The sequence below is a fragment of the Arachis duranensis genome, chromosome 1 (assembly GCF_000817695.3).
Source record: "Arachis duranensis cultivar V14167 chromosome 1, aradu.V14167.gnm2.J7QH, whole genome shotgun sequence".
Classification (NCBI taxonomy): Eukaryota; Viridiplantae; Streptophyta; class Magnoliopsida; order Fabales; family Fabaceae; genus Arachis; species Arachis duranensis.
In genome coordinates this window covers 94,208,462-94,225,562 of record NC_029772.3, presented here as the reverse complement: position 1 = coordinate 94,225,562, position 17,101 = coordinate 94,208,462, and the positions used below count along the sequence as shown (strand labels likewise).

At 33.3% G+C, this 17,101-nt stretch overlaps 1 protein-coding gene across 1 annotated transcript; it reads right to left on the bottom strand.

Moving 5' to 3' along the window:
- Positions 1-14,849: 14,849 nt before the first annotated feature.
- LOC107463545 (uncharacterized) lies at positions 14,850-15,358 on the bottom strand. The gene is made up of 2 exons (XM_016082355.1): positions 15,170-15,358; positions 14,850-15,098 (listed from the first exon to the last, which is right to left on the bottom strand). The coding sequence occupies exons 1-2, from the start codon at positions 15,356-15,358 to the stop codon at positions 14,850-14,852; spliced, it is 438 nt and encodes a 145-aa protein (XP_015937841.1).
- Positions 15,359-17,101: the final 1,743 nt, after the last annotated feature.

Below are 17,101 nucleotides of genomic sequence, written 5' to 3'. Positions count from 1 at the left end.
TATTTACAAAAATTATTATCTACTTAATAAAACCGAGAAAAGAATGTACAGAAGGAAAAAAAATATATGTTTCCTTACCAATTGAATTTAACGTTTAATTTTATAAATTTTTAGTCATCTCATTTAAAGTTATATACAAGTTATCTGTTTTTACTTTATTATCACTACACTAGATATAGGAATAAAGTATATTGAAATAGAAAATTAGAGTAGAAAAAATATATCTTTTGTTAGTTATGCTTTTATCTATAATAAAAATATAATATCCTATAATAAATATTTAGATATGTTAAATAATTTTAATTAGAGAAAAGCTCTACATTCATGTAAAAATTACATGAGTGATATTCAAGTAACTTTCACTCCACGCCCCACACCTCTATTTATTTTACACACGCATCTTATAACTTATATAACGAATCCTTATTTTGTATTATCAACGTTTCTCAACCTAAATTTTTCATACAACGTAAATTTCTTTCGCATTGTTCTTCATGCTCTTCAACCTAATTAAATTCGTTGTTATCCTCTTTAGCATTTTTTTTCTCTGCATTATGGATCTGGATTGATTCAACGCAATTATCTTCGTCGTTCATCTTCTTCTTCGTTTTCTTCTTCTTCGATCTGCACTTTTGAATTGAAACAATGAATGAATCAACTTCAAATCAGTTAAATGAGTGCGATTTTGATTATTCTTCTCAAACGCATCAATTTGATGAGGTTTGAATTATTGAATTCTGAATCGAATTTAATGGAATGAAATTTCTAATTTTATTTGAAGTGAATTGAATGGACTGAGGTGATCTACATATGAATTGAATTCAATTGAATTGATAATATATAACTGTGAGTAATTGTGAGTGTCAGTAATTGTGAGTAACTCTAAGTAAATGTGAGTAACTTTTCGGTTCGGTAAATACTAAAGAGGTGGTTCATCACTTTCATGTTTTTGGTTCGGTCCGCAGAAAGGAGTCTAACAAAAATTAGACTAATATATTCTGTTTTCTTCCCTAAGTACTATATAATTGTTTCACCGTAATTAAGATTTCCGTTCACCATAACTAAGATTTCAGTTCACCATGAGTACTGTGTTTGGTTCACCATGAGTACTGTGTTTGGTTCATTCTGCACTATTCAAAACTCTTCTTTCTCACCTTCTACTGCTTCTTCACCAGAGAAAAAAAAAGAGGAAAAGACAAAAAATATAGCAGCAACAACAACAAAAAAATGACGATAAGGTTTCAGGGTTTCAGGATTTTAGGGTTTAGGGTTTATGGGTTCAGGGTTCAGTGTACAGGGGTTCAGTGTGTTTCAAACTTTCGGTTTGTCCCGTGTATTAATTTCGGTTCACCGTATTCATAGATTAGGGTTTAGAATTTAGGGGTCTAGGATTTAGGGTTCAGGATTTTAAGGGTTTAGGATTTACAGTAGGGTTCAGGGTTTAGGGTTTAGGGTTTAGGTTTTAGGGTTTTAGAGATTTAGGGTTTATGGGTTCAGGGTTCTGGCTTTAGTGTTTAGGGTTTAGGGTTTAGAGTTCAGTGTTTAGGGGTTCATAATTTTTTGGTAAATAGGAGAGCGATTTGGATTACTCTTCTGAAACGAATCAAACTGATAAAGTTTGGATTATTCAATTTTGAATCGAATTGAATGGAATACAATTGCTAATTTGAATTGAATTAAATGGACGGAAGTGTACTGAATTGAATTGAATTGATAATATGTAAATTGTAGGCAGAGTTATTTGAATTTGATTTTATATAATGGATTGTGTTTCGTTCCCTCAGTACTATACAATTGTATTGTTTTCGGTTCACTATGAGTACTATGTTCGGTTCACCATGAGTACTGTATTTGGTTCACCATGAGTACTGTGTTCGGTTCATTCTGCAGAAAGCTGTTTGAATTTGATTTTATATAATGGATTATGTTTCGTTCATTTAATACTATACAATTGTATTGTTTTCGGTTCACCATAACTAAGATTTCGGTTCACCGTGAGTACTGTGTTTGGTTCATTATGCACTATTCAAAACTCTTCTTCCTCATCTTCTATTGCTTCTTCACCAGAGAGAGAAGGAGGAAAAGACAAAAAAATACAGCAGTAACAACAACAAAAGAATGACGATAAGGAGAAAATACGTGAAGAAGAAGGAATGCGAAAAAGGAGAAGGAGGAACGCGAAGAAGAAAAAGACGCTCCGTGTGTAAACGAGCGCGAGAAGAAGAAGAAGAAGAAGAAGAAGAAGAAGAAGAAAAAGAAGCGTGTGGAAGAAAAAGCGTTGGACGATTTCGTGTATATTGAACACATATATTTCACGTTTCATTTAATGATATTAAATTTTTTTAGTGTTGGACCAACTTAATTACATGATTACATAGATGTGTAGCGTTTCTATTTTAATTAATACTAATTAATCCTAATATATAATCTAGTGTTAAATCACAGGATGTGTGGGTAAGACTTGCTCGTAGATAATGTCATGATGCAGAAGAGACTATTAGAAGTGGAAAGAATCTTCATACTAAGGAAGTGATTGAAAATTCTAAGGTCTTTGAGTAAGAATACTTGAGTGAAAAGACCTTTTTAAAGGTCATTACGAATTTTGTATCATTACCCTTTACCCGTCGATAAAAGTCACTGATATAAATGAGAAAATAATATGCTATCACATTATCTCCATTGTAAATAAATATTGAAACATCATATAGGTGAAAGTCATAACTAACAATGTAGTCTCTTGTAACATGATGATACCAAACATTAAGAGTTTGTTTAAAGTTATATAGACAAATCGAGAAAGAGAAAATAAAAAAATTTACCATGTATTATTAATTAATTGAACTTAAAGTTAAATTTGATAAATTGTCAGCCATATTATTTGAATGTGCAGCTATCACTCATATTATTTTTATTTACAGGGAACATAGAGGTTCTCCAATTGTCTAACAATTAATTTACACAAGTAACAAAACCAAAAGATTCTCCAATTCCTTGATATAGCTTTTTTTATTATTTTTATTTACAGGGAACATAGAGATTATTACATGGTTAAAATTAAAACTAAAATTATTTTTATGTGATATTAATAGTTAACAATTATTAAATAATAATATATTTAAATTTGTTAAATTATTTAATAATTTCCAATTATCAAAATGTAAAGTTAATTACATACACTATAAAAAATAAGGGGTTTAGCCACGGAAAAATCTGTGGCTAAACTCCAATAAAACTATGACAATTATGCTTTTGCAACAAATGAACATCCGTGGCTAAAGAGAGAGACGCGTTTTTAGTTGGCCACGCTTTTTACTCCAATAGCCACGGTTTTAATACCCGTGGAGACATTTTGTTAGCCACAACTTTGGCACGTTTAGTCACACTCTTTTCCGTGGAAAAATAAAAGAATGCATAACGAAATAATTATTTCTGCCACACTTTACCCGTGACAAAATTGACCAGGCCGGTCTTTTTGGCCATACTTTTTTCCGTGGCTAATGATAAAGGTTAAATTAAAAAAAATCATAATAAAAATATTCCTTAATATAAAATTATATTATATAATATTAAAAAAATAATCACACTCCTATACGTATTATCCATAGTATAAAAATATAAAATTAACAAATACTTAATATTGAAAAACAAATATCCTAAATTAAATGGATTTAATGTTAAAAAAATATCCAAATAAAAATATTACAAAATAAATATCAAACTTTGCGAAAATGATATGCATTTCTTATTACACAGACGATCCACATGCAAAAATATTTCCAGGTAAATAGCAAAAAAAATACATCACTTCAGCCACTGAATTATACCCCTTGTTGATACTTCAGTTATTTTGTGTACTCCAATAAAATCTGCTAAGCAAGATAGAGATCAGGAATTAAACTAATGTATTGATAGTTGATACATACAAGGAATATTGAAAAAAATAGTTATTAAGCATACTTTCAAAAGAGTTGCTCAAATCTATCGTTTTTAGTCATGCCTCAGACAACACACTCATCTCCACCAACAACAAGATAAGAAGAGAAAATTTAGATCGACCCAAGACTTGTATTATAGTATTTTAGAGAGGCAAAATTTAGAGAGACAAAATTCAGAGCACTACCTCCAGAGAGAATGACGGTGAAGGAGGTGCAATGGAACAACTTAGGGTTCCTTTAAGTCTTTTTGGTGATTCGGATTTGTCGGTAAAATCATATTCTGTCGATTTTGCTTGTTTCTTTGGTGACTCGGACTGACCATACTCGAACGTCCCTTCTCTTCCACAGAAATATCCACCTAGAATCTAAACAGAAACTGATTGAACGAAACAGATTTATTTCGAAGGTTAGCTAGCGGAGGAGCTAAGAAATTACGATTTGGAGAAACCGAAAAAGAGAACGTTATCAGTAAAAGAGGTTGGCTGTTTATTATCAAACTCAAGTAACAAATAGAGATTCGGGGAATAGTGAGAGGAAGTTATTCTTAAAACTGCGTAAGTAGGCCATTAGATAAAGGTTGCACTGCTAAAAATTTCATTCATCTTATTATAAATGTTAATTTGAATTTTGTTTAGTGAATTAAGTATAACTCTTTAATTTAGAATAAAATTCAATTTTAATAAAAAATATCAAATTGTAAAATTTACAACCTTAAATTATATTTTAAAAATTTCACATACTTATTAAAATTTTGACTCGTTGAATTTAAACAAAAAATTGACATCAGTAAAAATTAAAATAGATAAACTTAAAGTTCAAGAATTTGATACTTTGGATTGAAAAAGAATAAAAGTTTTGTACATATTTAAAAAATAACTTCTATAAAATTAATTTTAATTTATTTTTTCATTAAATTAATAAATATAGGTGTAAAACTAATATTTTGAATTTTAAAAATTAGGATTCTCTTCATTAATGTTGTCATAAATTAACAGTGAGTAATTAATAATGAGTAATTAAATTAGTTATTATTTCAATCAATCATAGTTAGTATTTTTTATTTTATAAAATTAGTTAGAAATATTTTATCAAATATAAATATGTACTCTTTTTGTATTCTTTTGGTACTTTTTTTTTATAATTTTAACATTCATTTTCAATTGAATCATTTTATTTCATTACTAAAGTCTCTAAATTTATGCATACTATAAAATTGGGCACCGATATTATAAAATTAGATACCGAAACTGCATTTGATTAAGAAGAACACAGACAAAAAAATGTAACAACTAAAAATTTTAAACAGTAAAATTGTATGTATATAATTTAATCTCTTTAGTTACATTACAATCTGATTTTTATACAAATAATGAATAACATAACCACGTTAAAAAACTACTATTAAATAAAAAAATTAACCAAATCAGCGCATAACCAGTACTAGATAAAAAAACTCATAATTTAAAAATATGGCAGAGTTTAAGAATTATACGAAGAGAGAAAATTGCACATCATTAACAATATTTAAAATTAAATCATTAACATATTTTATTAATTTGTCGTGGCACCACTTAAAAGGAGGGAGAAGAAATTAACAATTAAGAAATTGAAAAAGCTTGTTGATAAATCAAATTTACCTTAGGTTAGAGTTTAAATTTGAAAAAAGTATAAGCCGTATAAAAATATTTTGAGAAACATGGAAGAAAACACTAAATTAAGTACAAGAGGTGAAAATTGTTTAATTTTGTCCATTTTTAAGAATGACAACGCAATCCCTCAAAATAAAATCGATCCTTCGGCCCCATTCCAAAAAAGAGAAAAACCACGTATTAGGTAAATAAAAATGCTATAAATTAAGTTGGATTGGTTGAGTGGTCAATTCACTTGTCCGCTATTTAAGCAAGAGTAAGAGATTCGAATTCCATCTTGTGAATGCAGCAATCCTTGACCTATCGGGTTGGGGGATACCGTGGACAAAAAAAAAAGCCATATCTAAACCAACTTGAGTTAATCAATAGTCAACTCACTTATTTACTAAAACAAATGTTGAAAATTTGAATTTCATCTTATGCATGCAACAACTTATATCCACGATGAATTAGGTCTCTGTTTCCTGATTTCGTAACACAACGCGGTCCCTATAAGTATTTTCCGTCAACTCTAAACGGAAAATGCTGACGTGTCAGGTTTAGAAATGGACAAGGTCTAATTGTCTCTAAATTCAAATTGATTAGGGATTTATTTGTCCTTATAATTTTTTAAACAATATTTTTTAGATTATTTTTTATTTATTATATTATTTTTTTTCCAATAAATTATTAAATATATGGTATAATAAGTACAAACTATAATAAATTATTCAAATTTAAAAATATCATTTATTATGAAACTAAATAAATCATTCTCAAATATAATTTTTAAATACATAAACAATTTTTCACAATAAAGTAAAAACTAATAAACACATTACTTGATATATAGTAAAATATTTTTGAGTAATAACAAATTTATTTTTTTATCTCTTTAAACTAAATTAATAATTCTATTTGATATCTTTATACTAAAATACACCATGAGTAAACTACTAAATACTAATACTAAATGAAATAATTAAAATATAATTAATATATGATGGAGACCATTTATAAACTCAATAAATTTAAAGTATCAATAATATTATTAATCTATTAATAATACATATGATCATAAGGTTATAGATTGATAAAGATTTATCAATATAAGAATAATATAGATTAATTAAAATTTTAAGTATTAAAAGTTTCTTCCCTAGATAATTAATAAAAAAAATCTTAAATACCTTTTTCATCCAAATACTAATTAACACCAAGACGAAAAGAGTCTGAATTATTGTCAAATATTACCTATAATAAGCTCCAACCACATCCCAGGAAAAGCATTATTGGACAAAAACTCCATATCTCAGTGGCCTCACAAAAACAATTAATTAATTAATACGGTACTATATATTTATATATATGTGCTAATGAACGGCATAAAATCATTATTGACATGTGGCATGTTAGGCCTCACCCCAACACCATGAACCATATTGTTACCCACCACTTCTCTAATGTAAATTGTTGCCATATGCCCTGCACCATATATATGCATGTGAGTACAACAAAAGCTATAGGGAAAAAGAAAAGGACAAGCATTATTATTTGAACAAATAAATTCAAATTAAATTGTGAATAGTTCATTTATTAAAAGCTTTTCCTAAACCACATGGAGGGGCCATGGCCTTGTCCATTAAACTCCAAGAAAATACAATAAAGTGGGGAAAAAAAAGAGAAAAAGAAAAAGTTAGTGTATTGATGGCATACCCGTATATGGTTATTACCACACTCTGGAGATTTGTGAGATTAGGAAAAGTTCGTTTTCAAGCAGAATCCATAGACCATAATACAGAAACACACACATATATCGGTTGGTTTCGTCTTTTCCCTTGGCGACAATTTTTACAAATTTGGACTATATAGTAGGAAAAATAAGGGGGGATGGATGGGGTTTAATTAATTAAGTGTAATCTTTTAGGGTAATAATATACATTATTATTATTATTTTCGGTTATAACTAACAATGACATGGCACAAGTTAGATAGATGACATGATATATATGCGCAGTTTTCACTTGTATTATTTCATATGAAAATTGGTTATCTACTTAAAATAAGAAATTATATTCGTCCCTAGCCTATATTACAAGTTAGTAGTTAGTGTTAATAGTCAAATCCGTTTTTAAAAGAATTTGAATCCTCTAAGTTTAAATTTTACTTTAAAGAATAAAGTGTAATCTTTTATCATTGAATAGTTTCTTTTTCATATTTATTTTTGGTTCCACCTATAAAATCAATAGTAAAAAATCACACTTTACTCTCTAAAGTAAAATTCAAACTTTAGAGAATTCAAATCCAAACTTAAAAATCAAAATTAGGAATGAAGGTTCTTACATTGGTAGGCTGATTTAAGTTAGTTTAACAAATTTAACCAACATTACATTGGATACTATTAAGAGTGTGCTAAGTGTTAACCATGTCAGTTATTAAGATGACAAAATAATTAATGTGATTAATTAAGTTGTCTGGAAACTATTTTAATTAATTTAATTATTCAAGAAAAAAATAGAGATCAAAGTATTTTTAAAAAGGATTTGAATCTTCTGAAGTTTGAATTTTACTTTAGAGAATAAAGTGTGATCTTTTACCATTGATTTCATAAGTGGGACCAAGAATAAATATAAAAGAAAGAAACTATTCAATGATAGAAGATTACACTTTACTCTCTAAAGTGAAATTCAAACTTTAGAAAATCCAAATCCTTTAAGTTTATGCTTTTACTTTAATAACAAAACTAATTCGATTATTCGACTCTCTGATCTTCGTTTTCAGAGAGTTAAATTTTTTTTTTCAAAAATACATTTACTTTCACACATTCCAACGACTTTCTGTGGCTTGTTTAAGTTCATTTTTTAAGTAGAGTGCCTTCCATTTCTTTATGTTTTTTTATATTTTTGCAATTTATATTTTCGGTAAACTTTAATTTCATTCTTTTTCTTGTCAAGTTTGATTTTTGTCAAACCTAAGTTCTTCGAAATTTTGTAAATACTTAGCATTTGCATTAAACACTTTGGTGTTCTGAGATGTGTTAGATTTATATATTCATATTATTTACGTGTTACTGTTGCAGATTATTTACTTCATGTTTATGATTATGTCAAGTATTATATTCTTTTATTATCTTCTTTTTCATTGTCAAGTAAGAAATTTTGGCGCACTTTAAAATTGATACTCGCAAAAAGAAGTTGATTATGCTCCCAAATAATGGATCTTAAACCATGATTTTTCCTTTGATCATATGTCAAATAACTATTTTTGACGTCAAAACATAATCAAGGTAGTAAACTTGGAATACAGGGTCAATAAAGATAATTTACCCAAATGTTAGAATATAATTTAAATAGCAGTATTGAAAACCAACACTTTTCAACTAACAGAATAATATATTGATCATTAAGAAGAAACATGCATCTAAAACTAAATGTTAACGTCACCAAAAAAAAAAAAAAACTAAATGTTAACAATATTCAAAATTCAACTAAAAAAATTTAAAAGTGAAATAGAGTAAAACCAATTTAGGATATAATATAAAATTTAGAGTATAAAATTTCATATTTGGAATTCAGGATTTAATATTCAAAATTTAAGGTGACCAACGATAGGTGATCATAGTCATAGATGGTGATCAACAATAATGGTGACCGACAAGTAATTTTAGGTAGTCCATGGTAGTGAATGAAATTATAGTGTCAAGGAATTAGAAGAAGGAAAAATAAAGTAAAAGAATAATAATAATGGCTAAATTGTTGTTCGAGTGGTGTTGATTCTCTATATTTTTTGTAATTTAATTAATTGTATTATTATTCAATATAATTAATTATCTTAAAACGATTTTTTTGTAGAAGTTGTTTAATTTGATAGGGTCTGACAATCTACAAAGATACTCTAATAAATTCAATGCTAGATTTTGGCACATTACTGCAAATTGATATTGGATTAGATAGCCATGTCTCAAGAACTAAAGTAGAGGAGATCATCTACAAATTAGACTTTAACTCTTGATGCATTATTGATGTTGAAAAGTTTTCGAGAGGGATTTAATGCCTTTGGAACAAAAAGAATTAACATATTGAACCTGTTAGTGCCTAAGGTAGTTTATTCACCTGAAAATTAAGGATAGTGAAAATTTGGTGCCTTTGAAACAAAAAGAATTGACATATTGAACCTGTTAGTGTTTAGAGGTAGTTTATTCACCTAAAAATTAAGGATAGTGAAAATTTGGTGCCTTTGGAACAAAAAAAAATTGACATATTCAACCTGTTAGTACCTAAAGGTAGTTTATTCACATGAAGATTAAGGATAGTGAAAATCGGATCTGACATTACACGTGTATTTATGGCAACCCCCAACCTAAAACATGCAGTGCCTTGTAAAGTGAGCTGAAAAATATTTCAGCAACTACTCAAGGGCCTTGATGTCTTGGCAGAGATTTAAATTCCATCATTTCTCTTAAAGAAGCTAAGGATAGTTTTAATTTATCCAAGAGTAAAGTACCATTTCTACTCACGGAAGTTGAAAACGCTGACAAATCTACCTACGAAAGAAAGAAACTACCAAATGTAACCATCAATCGTGACATCTGTGGGACGAAACTAACCAAGCCTTGTTCCGGCGTTGACTCCGTTAATAACGCTATCTACGTGGCTATTCACGGCGTGACATGGCTTGGGGAGCTTCACACGTGGATTTTACAATTATAATTATATAAAAATATAAATGGATTTCAAAATTTTAATTTTTTAAAAAAAAGGAAAGTAGAATTGAAGAGTTATCAAAGGTACAACTCTTCGCGCGTTTCACAGAACAGAGGGTAGAGTCCTAAGAAGAAACTGTTCATCTTCTCCATTCACAGAAAATCTCCGGTGCCGACGATAATCTTCGTGTTGAAGAGAAGGTGGTTGTTGTTGTGGATCGTGTTAGCTTCTGGAGTTCGGTGATGTCATCCATAGGTAAGTACTAACCTTTGAAATTTCTGTAATGTTTTCCTGGATTTTCGGTGCATGGTTGTGAATTTATGATTTTTTATTAGGGTGTCTTTGTAGTGGGTATGATGTGGTTGTGAATTGGTTATGTTTTCTGTATATGTGTATTTGCAGATGGCAACTATCCACATTACGTTAGTTATTAGTCACAGAGGAAAATTTGTCAAGGGTGATGATGGAAAACTGGCATATGTTGGAGGTGAGAAAACAGAAATTGAAAGAGTGAATGTGGATACTCTTAATAAGTTCTTCATGAATGACTTAGTAAAGGACATAGGGTACAATGATGTGAGCGAGATTTACTGGCTTGAACCTGGGAAGGAGTTGGACGGTGGGTTGAGGTTGCTTAGACTAGACATGGATGTGGTGACTATGTACGAAGCAGCCATTGCTAATGGGAGGAGAGTTGAAGTGTTCACTGATCATCCAATTGACCTTCCTGAGTTTGTAGAAGAAAACAATGAGCCTGAACCAGAGGTTGAGATATTAAATGTTAATAGGACCCCAATCAAGCACAGAACCAAGATTTGTGTTAAGAGGACCCCAACCCCAAAGAAGAAGAGAAATAGAGTGGTGAAATTGAGTAAGAATGTAGGAGGTGTGCATGGACCGAATGCTGAAATAGAGGATGATCCGATAGATCAAGATTTCCATCATACCACAACAAACACACAACAACCAGATTTAAGCCATGATCAACCAAATATACCCACCCATTCACCTAAGGTAACATTTGATGAGGCACCAAGAATCGTTCGGCTCTCAGATGCACCCAATGAAACCAACTTACCGCCGTCTCAGCAGGTGGTGAGGACTCCTCCATAGCCTGAACAACCAAATGTATCAGCTGCAAGTGAAGAAACTGGACACCAAATTTCAGTATCGGCGGAATCAGTGGCTCCAACTGTTGATCAAGGGCCTACTGAATCTGTTGAGGTTTTCACACAGTACATTCCACAGCCTTGTCAAGAACAAGAGTTTCAAGAGCAGAGCATTCAAAATGAAAAGGGAACAGTCGGTAGTGGTAGTCAACCTAGCAGTTCACAGCCCGGAGTAGATATAAATCCAGATGTGGGTGGTGGTAGTCAAAAGAAGAGGAAGAAAAGATCAACAGTCAGGCCTCCACCTTCAGGGCAAACATTCATACCTAATCAGGATCCAACCAAGCATCCTTCATTTTTTATACCTGTGGAGGGTGAACTTATGTCAGAGGCAAGTGCAGGGATGCATTGTTACGAGTCAGAGGTGCTGGATTCTATTGCAAGTGATGATGAAGACAGTCAACATGCAGCATTTCCTCAAGCGAATCCAGATGCTCCAGTAAGGGAAGTAAGGTTGGAGGTTGGCATGGAGTTTGAAAATCTGGACCATTTCAAGAAGGCAGTTAGGAAGTTTAACATCAACTTAGGCCGAAGCATATTCTTTCCAAGAGTGGATTCAACTAGGTGCAAGGCCATATGCTATGATGAGAGTTGTCCGTGTCAGATATACTGTGCAAAACGGTCATTTCCATTAAGCTTTCAGGTGAAAACATTTGTGAATGAGCATACCTGCAGTAGAGTTAATAAGAATAAATCTGCAGATGGTAAATGGGTTGTAGAGGAGCTTGAGGACAAGATCTGTGATCATCCAGACATGACTCAAAGGCAGGCACAATATTTTTTCAAGAAGGAGTATGACGTGATTGTGAATGAAAGGAAGATATACAGGGCCATGGTGAAGGCCAAAGAACGAATAGAGGGCTCAGAAATAGCTCAGTATGCAGTTCTTAGGGACTATGCTAATGAAATTATGAAGACCAACCCTGGCTCCACTGTGAGGATTAGTACTGATTTTGTTGAAGGGACTGGGCATAAGTTCAAAAGGATATATATATGCTTGGAAGGGTGTAAAAAGGGTTTTTCGAGTGGCTGCAGGCCCTTTATAGGGTTAGATGGAACTTTTCTAAAGGGATACTACCCTGGCCAATTGTTGACTACAATTGGCCACGATGCCAATAACCACATATACCCTATATCGTATGCTGTTGTGGAGTGTGAATGCAAGGATAGCTGGAAGTGGTTTCTCGAACTCCTACAAGAAGACTTAGGTGACGCTACAATCAATGGAATCAACTTCATGTCAGACATGCAGAAGGTAAGGGCTGAATTCGTGTGCTATGTGTATGTGTTCACTTTTAGTTTCTTACAATGTATCATGCATACCTCTTGCTGTCATAGTTACTAACCTTCATATGGTATATTGATATAATTGTGCTGCTTTTCTCATCTAGGGCCTCATCCCTGCTATGCGTGAAGTGAATCCAGGAGCACATCACAGATTTTGTGCTATGCACATATGGCAGAACTTTAGAAAATAGTGGGGGGATACAGAATTGAAAATTGCTATGTGGAGATGTGCCAAGGCCACAACCTCCCAAGAGTTCAATGCTGTACTAGATAGGATCAAACGTGTTAATCCCCATGCTTGGGATTATCTAAACAGGATCCCTCCAAGTCAATGGAGTAGGAGTGGTTTCAGTGAATACCCAAAGTCTGACAACTACACGAACAACAATTGTGAATCATTCAACTCTAGGATAAAGAAAATGAGAGGGAAGCCTATTATAACTATGCTGGAAGAGGTGAGGTGTTATATGATAAGCATAATTGCAAGAAACAAGAAGGCGTTGGTGGGATATAATGGAGTAATCACTCCTGTGCAGCAGAGTAGGCTGGAAAAAGAGAAAAGGGAGAGCAACAAGTGGCGGCCTTTTTCCACCGGAGATGATCCTGGTAATGTGTATGAAGTACAGTGCCTGCCACATAAGATTATGGTGGATATAGGAAAGAGGACTTGTTCCTGCAAGTTTTGGCAACTGACTGGTTTGCCGTGCAGGCATGCATGTGCTGCCCTTGGATACCAAAATAGGAGGCCAGAGGAACATGCTCACAACTGGCTCTCTATGGGGGCATATAATAGCACATACGAGTTCGTCATCCAGCCGGTTCCTAGTCAAGAATATTGGCAGCATGTTGATCTACCTCCAATATTGCCCCCAGTATACAAGAAGCAGATTGGGAGGCCAAAATTGAAAAGAGACAAAAAAAACGACGCCCCAAAAGATCCCACCCCAGATCCTCATAGGGCCCCAAGAAAGTATGGCCCCATCACCTGCAAGTACTGCCTGAAGGTAAACCTTATTTCATTTGGTTTCATTAATTGTGCTTTCAATGCTCCATGTTTATTTCATGTTAAATGTATTGCAGACTGGACACAACAGTCGTAGCTGTTCCAAGAAGAAGGAGGCAATGGCTAGGAGTGGTGGGGGACAAACTTCAACTCCAACACTCAGCTGCTGAAGATAATGAGGAGGATGCGGCAAGAATGGAGGAGATGTTTTGGGAGGAAACTCTGGAAGCTGTTGAAGCTGCTGAAGCAGCAGCATCTCAGCCACCACCTGTAAGTGTACTAATTAAGTTACAAAAACTCTTTACAACTGCTGTTTTATCAACCCACTCATATGTGTCTACTCTTATAGGAAACCAACCCAGCTCTTCAACCAGTTCCTAATCCAATGAGGTCTCCTTCAACTAGGCCACCAACTGCAAACAAGCCACCAAAGAAGAAGAAGAATCTACGAAGACCACCACCAACTACTCAGCAACCACAGTATGCTCCAACAACAACAACTACTAGTAGTGCATCACCCCTGCCATCTGATGTGCCACCCACTGTGACACCTCAAACCATGCTAGCTGCCTCCCAGGGCACTACTTCCAGGTTCATGGAATTCATGCCAGCTCCCACAATGAGAGGATCAACTTCAAGTAGGTGGCCGCAGCCTGCCTTCCTTCCACCTCGAATTTTGAGGTCCACCACTGCACACTTGAAGGAAGGGTCAAGCGGAAGCAGCAACTCCACACCAAATCCTTGAAGGAAGATTATGTTCTTTTTTGTACTATCCATGGCAGTTTATTTTACTTTTGATGGATGTGTCAAATACTTTAGCTTCAATTGCTTATGTTTTGATTTTCGGTATGGGTGCATACTCGTTGTTGATAGCTCATACCTATAACTTGAACAATTAAGTAACTCAATTTCTACATACTTATCAGGTTATTTTGCTTGTATTTCGTGTTATTTTCGAGCAGAGAGTAAACAACGATTGCAATTAGTAATAGATAACATCTGCAAGTTACATATCTGATATCACTCTGGTTGACATTTTCTGAATTCCAACTGTCTACAAATGACATATTCAGAATCGAACATGGGTATTTTTGTCCTTAAATAACACTAACAACTACATAGGCTCAAAACCTCCTGAGAATCAGATACAAAGTATAGACAATGTTACACACCACCACCATTGACATAATCACAACCCAAACCCTAAGTTTACTAACTTCAGCTTCAAACCTCCCTAACATCATCAGCATCTTCACTTCAGCCTCAGCCTCATTAACGTTTTCCTGCACATTTCTTTTTGATAGTCCTCGTCTCAGACCCTCCCACTTCCCTTCGATTTCGTCTACCCATTCAAAGAAGTTGCAGTCCGAGTTCTATCCATGGCAAAAAAACTAAAATCAGACTCACATTCAACTCACATAGAACAGGGTGTACAACGGGTTACCTTCCAATTGGGACAACGGACGAACCACCTCCCAGGATTCATCGCCGTTCCTGACTGTAACAGCGTCACCCCCAACCCACAGTAACATCTGCCATTGAACTTCCTATCATGCACCCTCTTCGAAATTGAGCTTGCAGACACACTACCACTGCCGTTCGAAGGTGGAGTAAAAAGTCTTCTCCTCGACATTGCTATAATTTCCAAGATTTTCGTGAATCTAGGGTTAGGGATGGAACAAGGTTTGAATTTGGGAATTCTGGGGTTAAGGATATAGTATAACGGTCATACAACTCAGCAATCCACGTGTGAAGCTCCCCAAGCCATGTCACGCCATGAATAGCCACGTAGGTAGCGTTACTAACGGAGTCAACGCCGAAACAAGGCTTGGTTAGTTTCGTCCCACGGATGTCACGATTGATGGTTACATTTGGTAGTTTCTTTCTTTCGTGGGTAGATTTGTCAGCGTTTTCAACTTCTGTGGATAGAAATGGTACTTTACTCTTTATCCAAATACTCGAATGGATTCCAAGAATGCATTTTAAACTGCGGTCTCAATGATTTAGGCTTATATGGCCCCCTTTCACTTGGCAAAGAAATCAGATTAAACACAGGCCTCACAAGTTTTTATATAATTTGGAGTTCACAAGTTTTTATATAATTTGGAGTTCAATGAGTTATTTTCGATTATTGGAGTGAAACATCTACTTAGATTAAAGTCTAACCATCTTTTTATATTCCTAGATTTCGACACCATTGTGAAAAATAGGAGAGATAAACCGTTCAAGCTTCTTGCACCCTAGCTGCTCAATGGGGATTATAATAATTTGGTGAGAAACAATTGGTGCAAACAAGGCGATCTCATCAATAACATACATAATTTAATAGAAAAATCTATAGAGTGGAACAAAGAGGTATTCATGCATATTTTTAGAAAAAAGCAAAAGATTCTTCTCAGGCTTGAAGATATCAATCAAATCCTTTCTTTTAATAACAATGATCCATTTTTTGAAAAACTTTAAAGGGACCTTTGTAGGGAATACGAAACGATTATGGTACAAGAAAAAAGCTATTGGATGCAGATGTCCAGATGCAAAATCATTAACTCAGGAGACAAAAATTCGAAATACTTTCATTAGATAGCTAATGGGAGAAAAAGAAGAAACCACATACATTACTACGTTGAAAAAGGTGAAGACGAATGTATCGAGGATGTGAAAGAGCTGAAGAAGCTCAGAGTATCCGTTTTAAAATCATTATATGCTCCTAACATTTATGATTTGATTTTACCAGTTTTTCCATCATAGTTAAGTTTCCTAGGTTGGCCGAGACTGACATAGACCATCTGAGCAAAATTATTACCTACGAGAAAGTTAAAATGTTGTGTTCAATATGCAAAGATATGGTCTCCCAGCCAAAATTTTCCAATATTCTTGGGACATTGTAGCTTATTTGGTAGTGAATTGAGTGCATATGATCTTTAGGAATCTGGATAATATATAGCTGGAGCGAATCAAACCTTAATTTCTATTATCCCTAAAGTTTTCTCACCGAAAAATATTGCATAGTTCATACCCATTAGCCTTTGTAACATCTGCTACAAAATTGTTATGAAAGTTATTACAGAAAGAATTAACCCGCATCTGGGGCACATTATTTCTTACATCCAGGCTAGCTTCATCCTAGGGAGAATTTGTGCGGATAACATCTTAGTAGCACAGGAGGTGATCCATACTATGAGGATGAAAAATAGTGATAAAGGGCTCATGGCAATCAAATAGACTTGGAGAAGGCCTACGATCGTTTCAATTGGAATTTTATCATTGACACTCTTAAGAACATTGGCATTTCGTATAGTATTGTGAATGTTATTCACTTTTTCTTTGCAATGGATCTCAGTCAGAGAATTTCAACCCAACAAGAGGCATTAAATAG

Coding starts and splice junctions, on each gene's coding strand:
- LOC107463545 (XM_016082355.1), bottom strand. CDS start 15,358: ATGTCGAGGAGAAGACTTTTTACTCCACCTTCGAACGGCAGTGGTAGT. Junction 15,099..15,169: donor TCCGTTGTCCCAATTGGAAG/GTAACCCGTTGT, acceptor TGCCATGGATAG/AACTCGGACTGCAACTTCTT.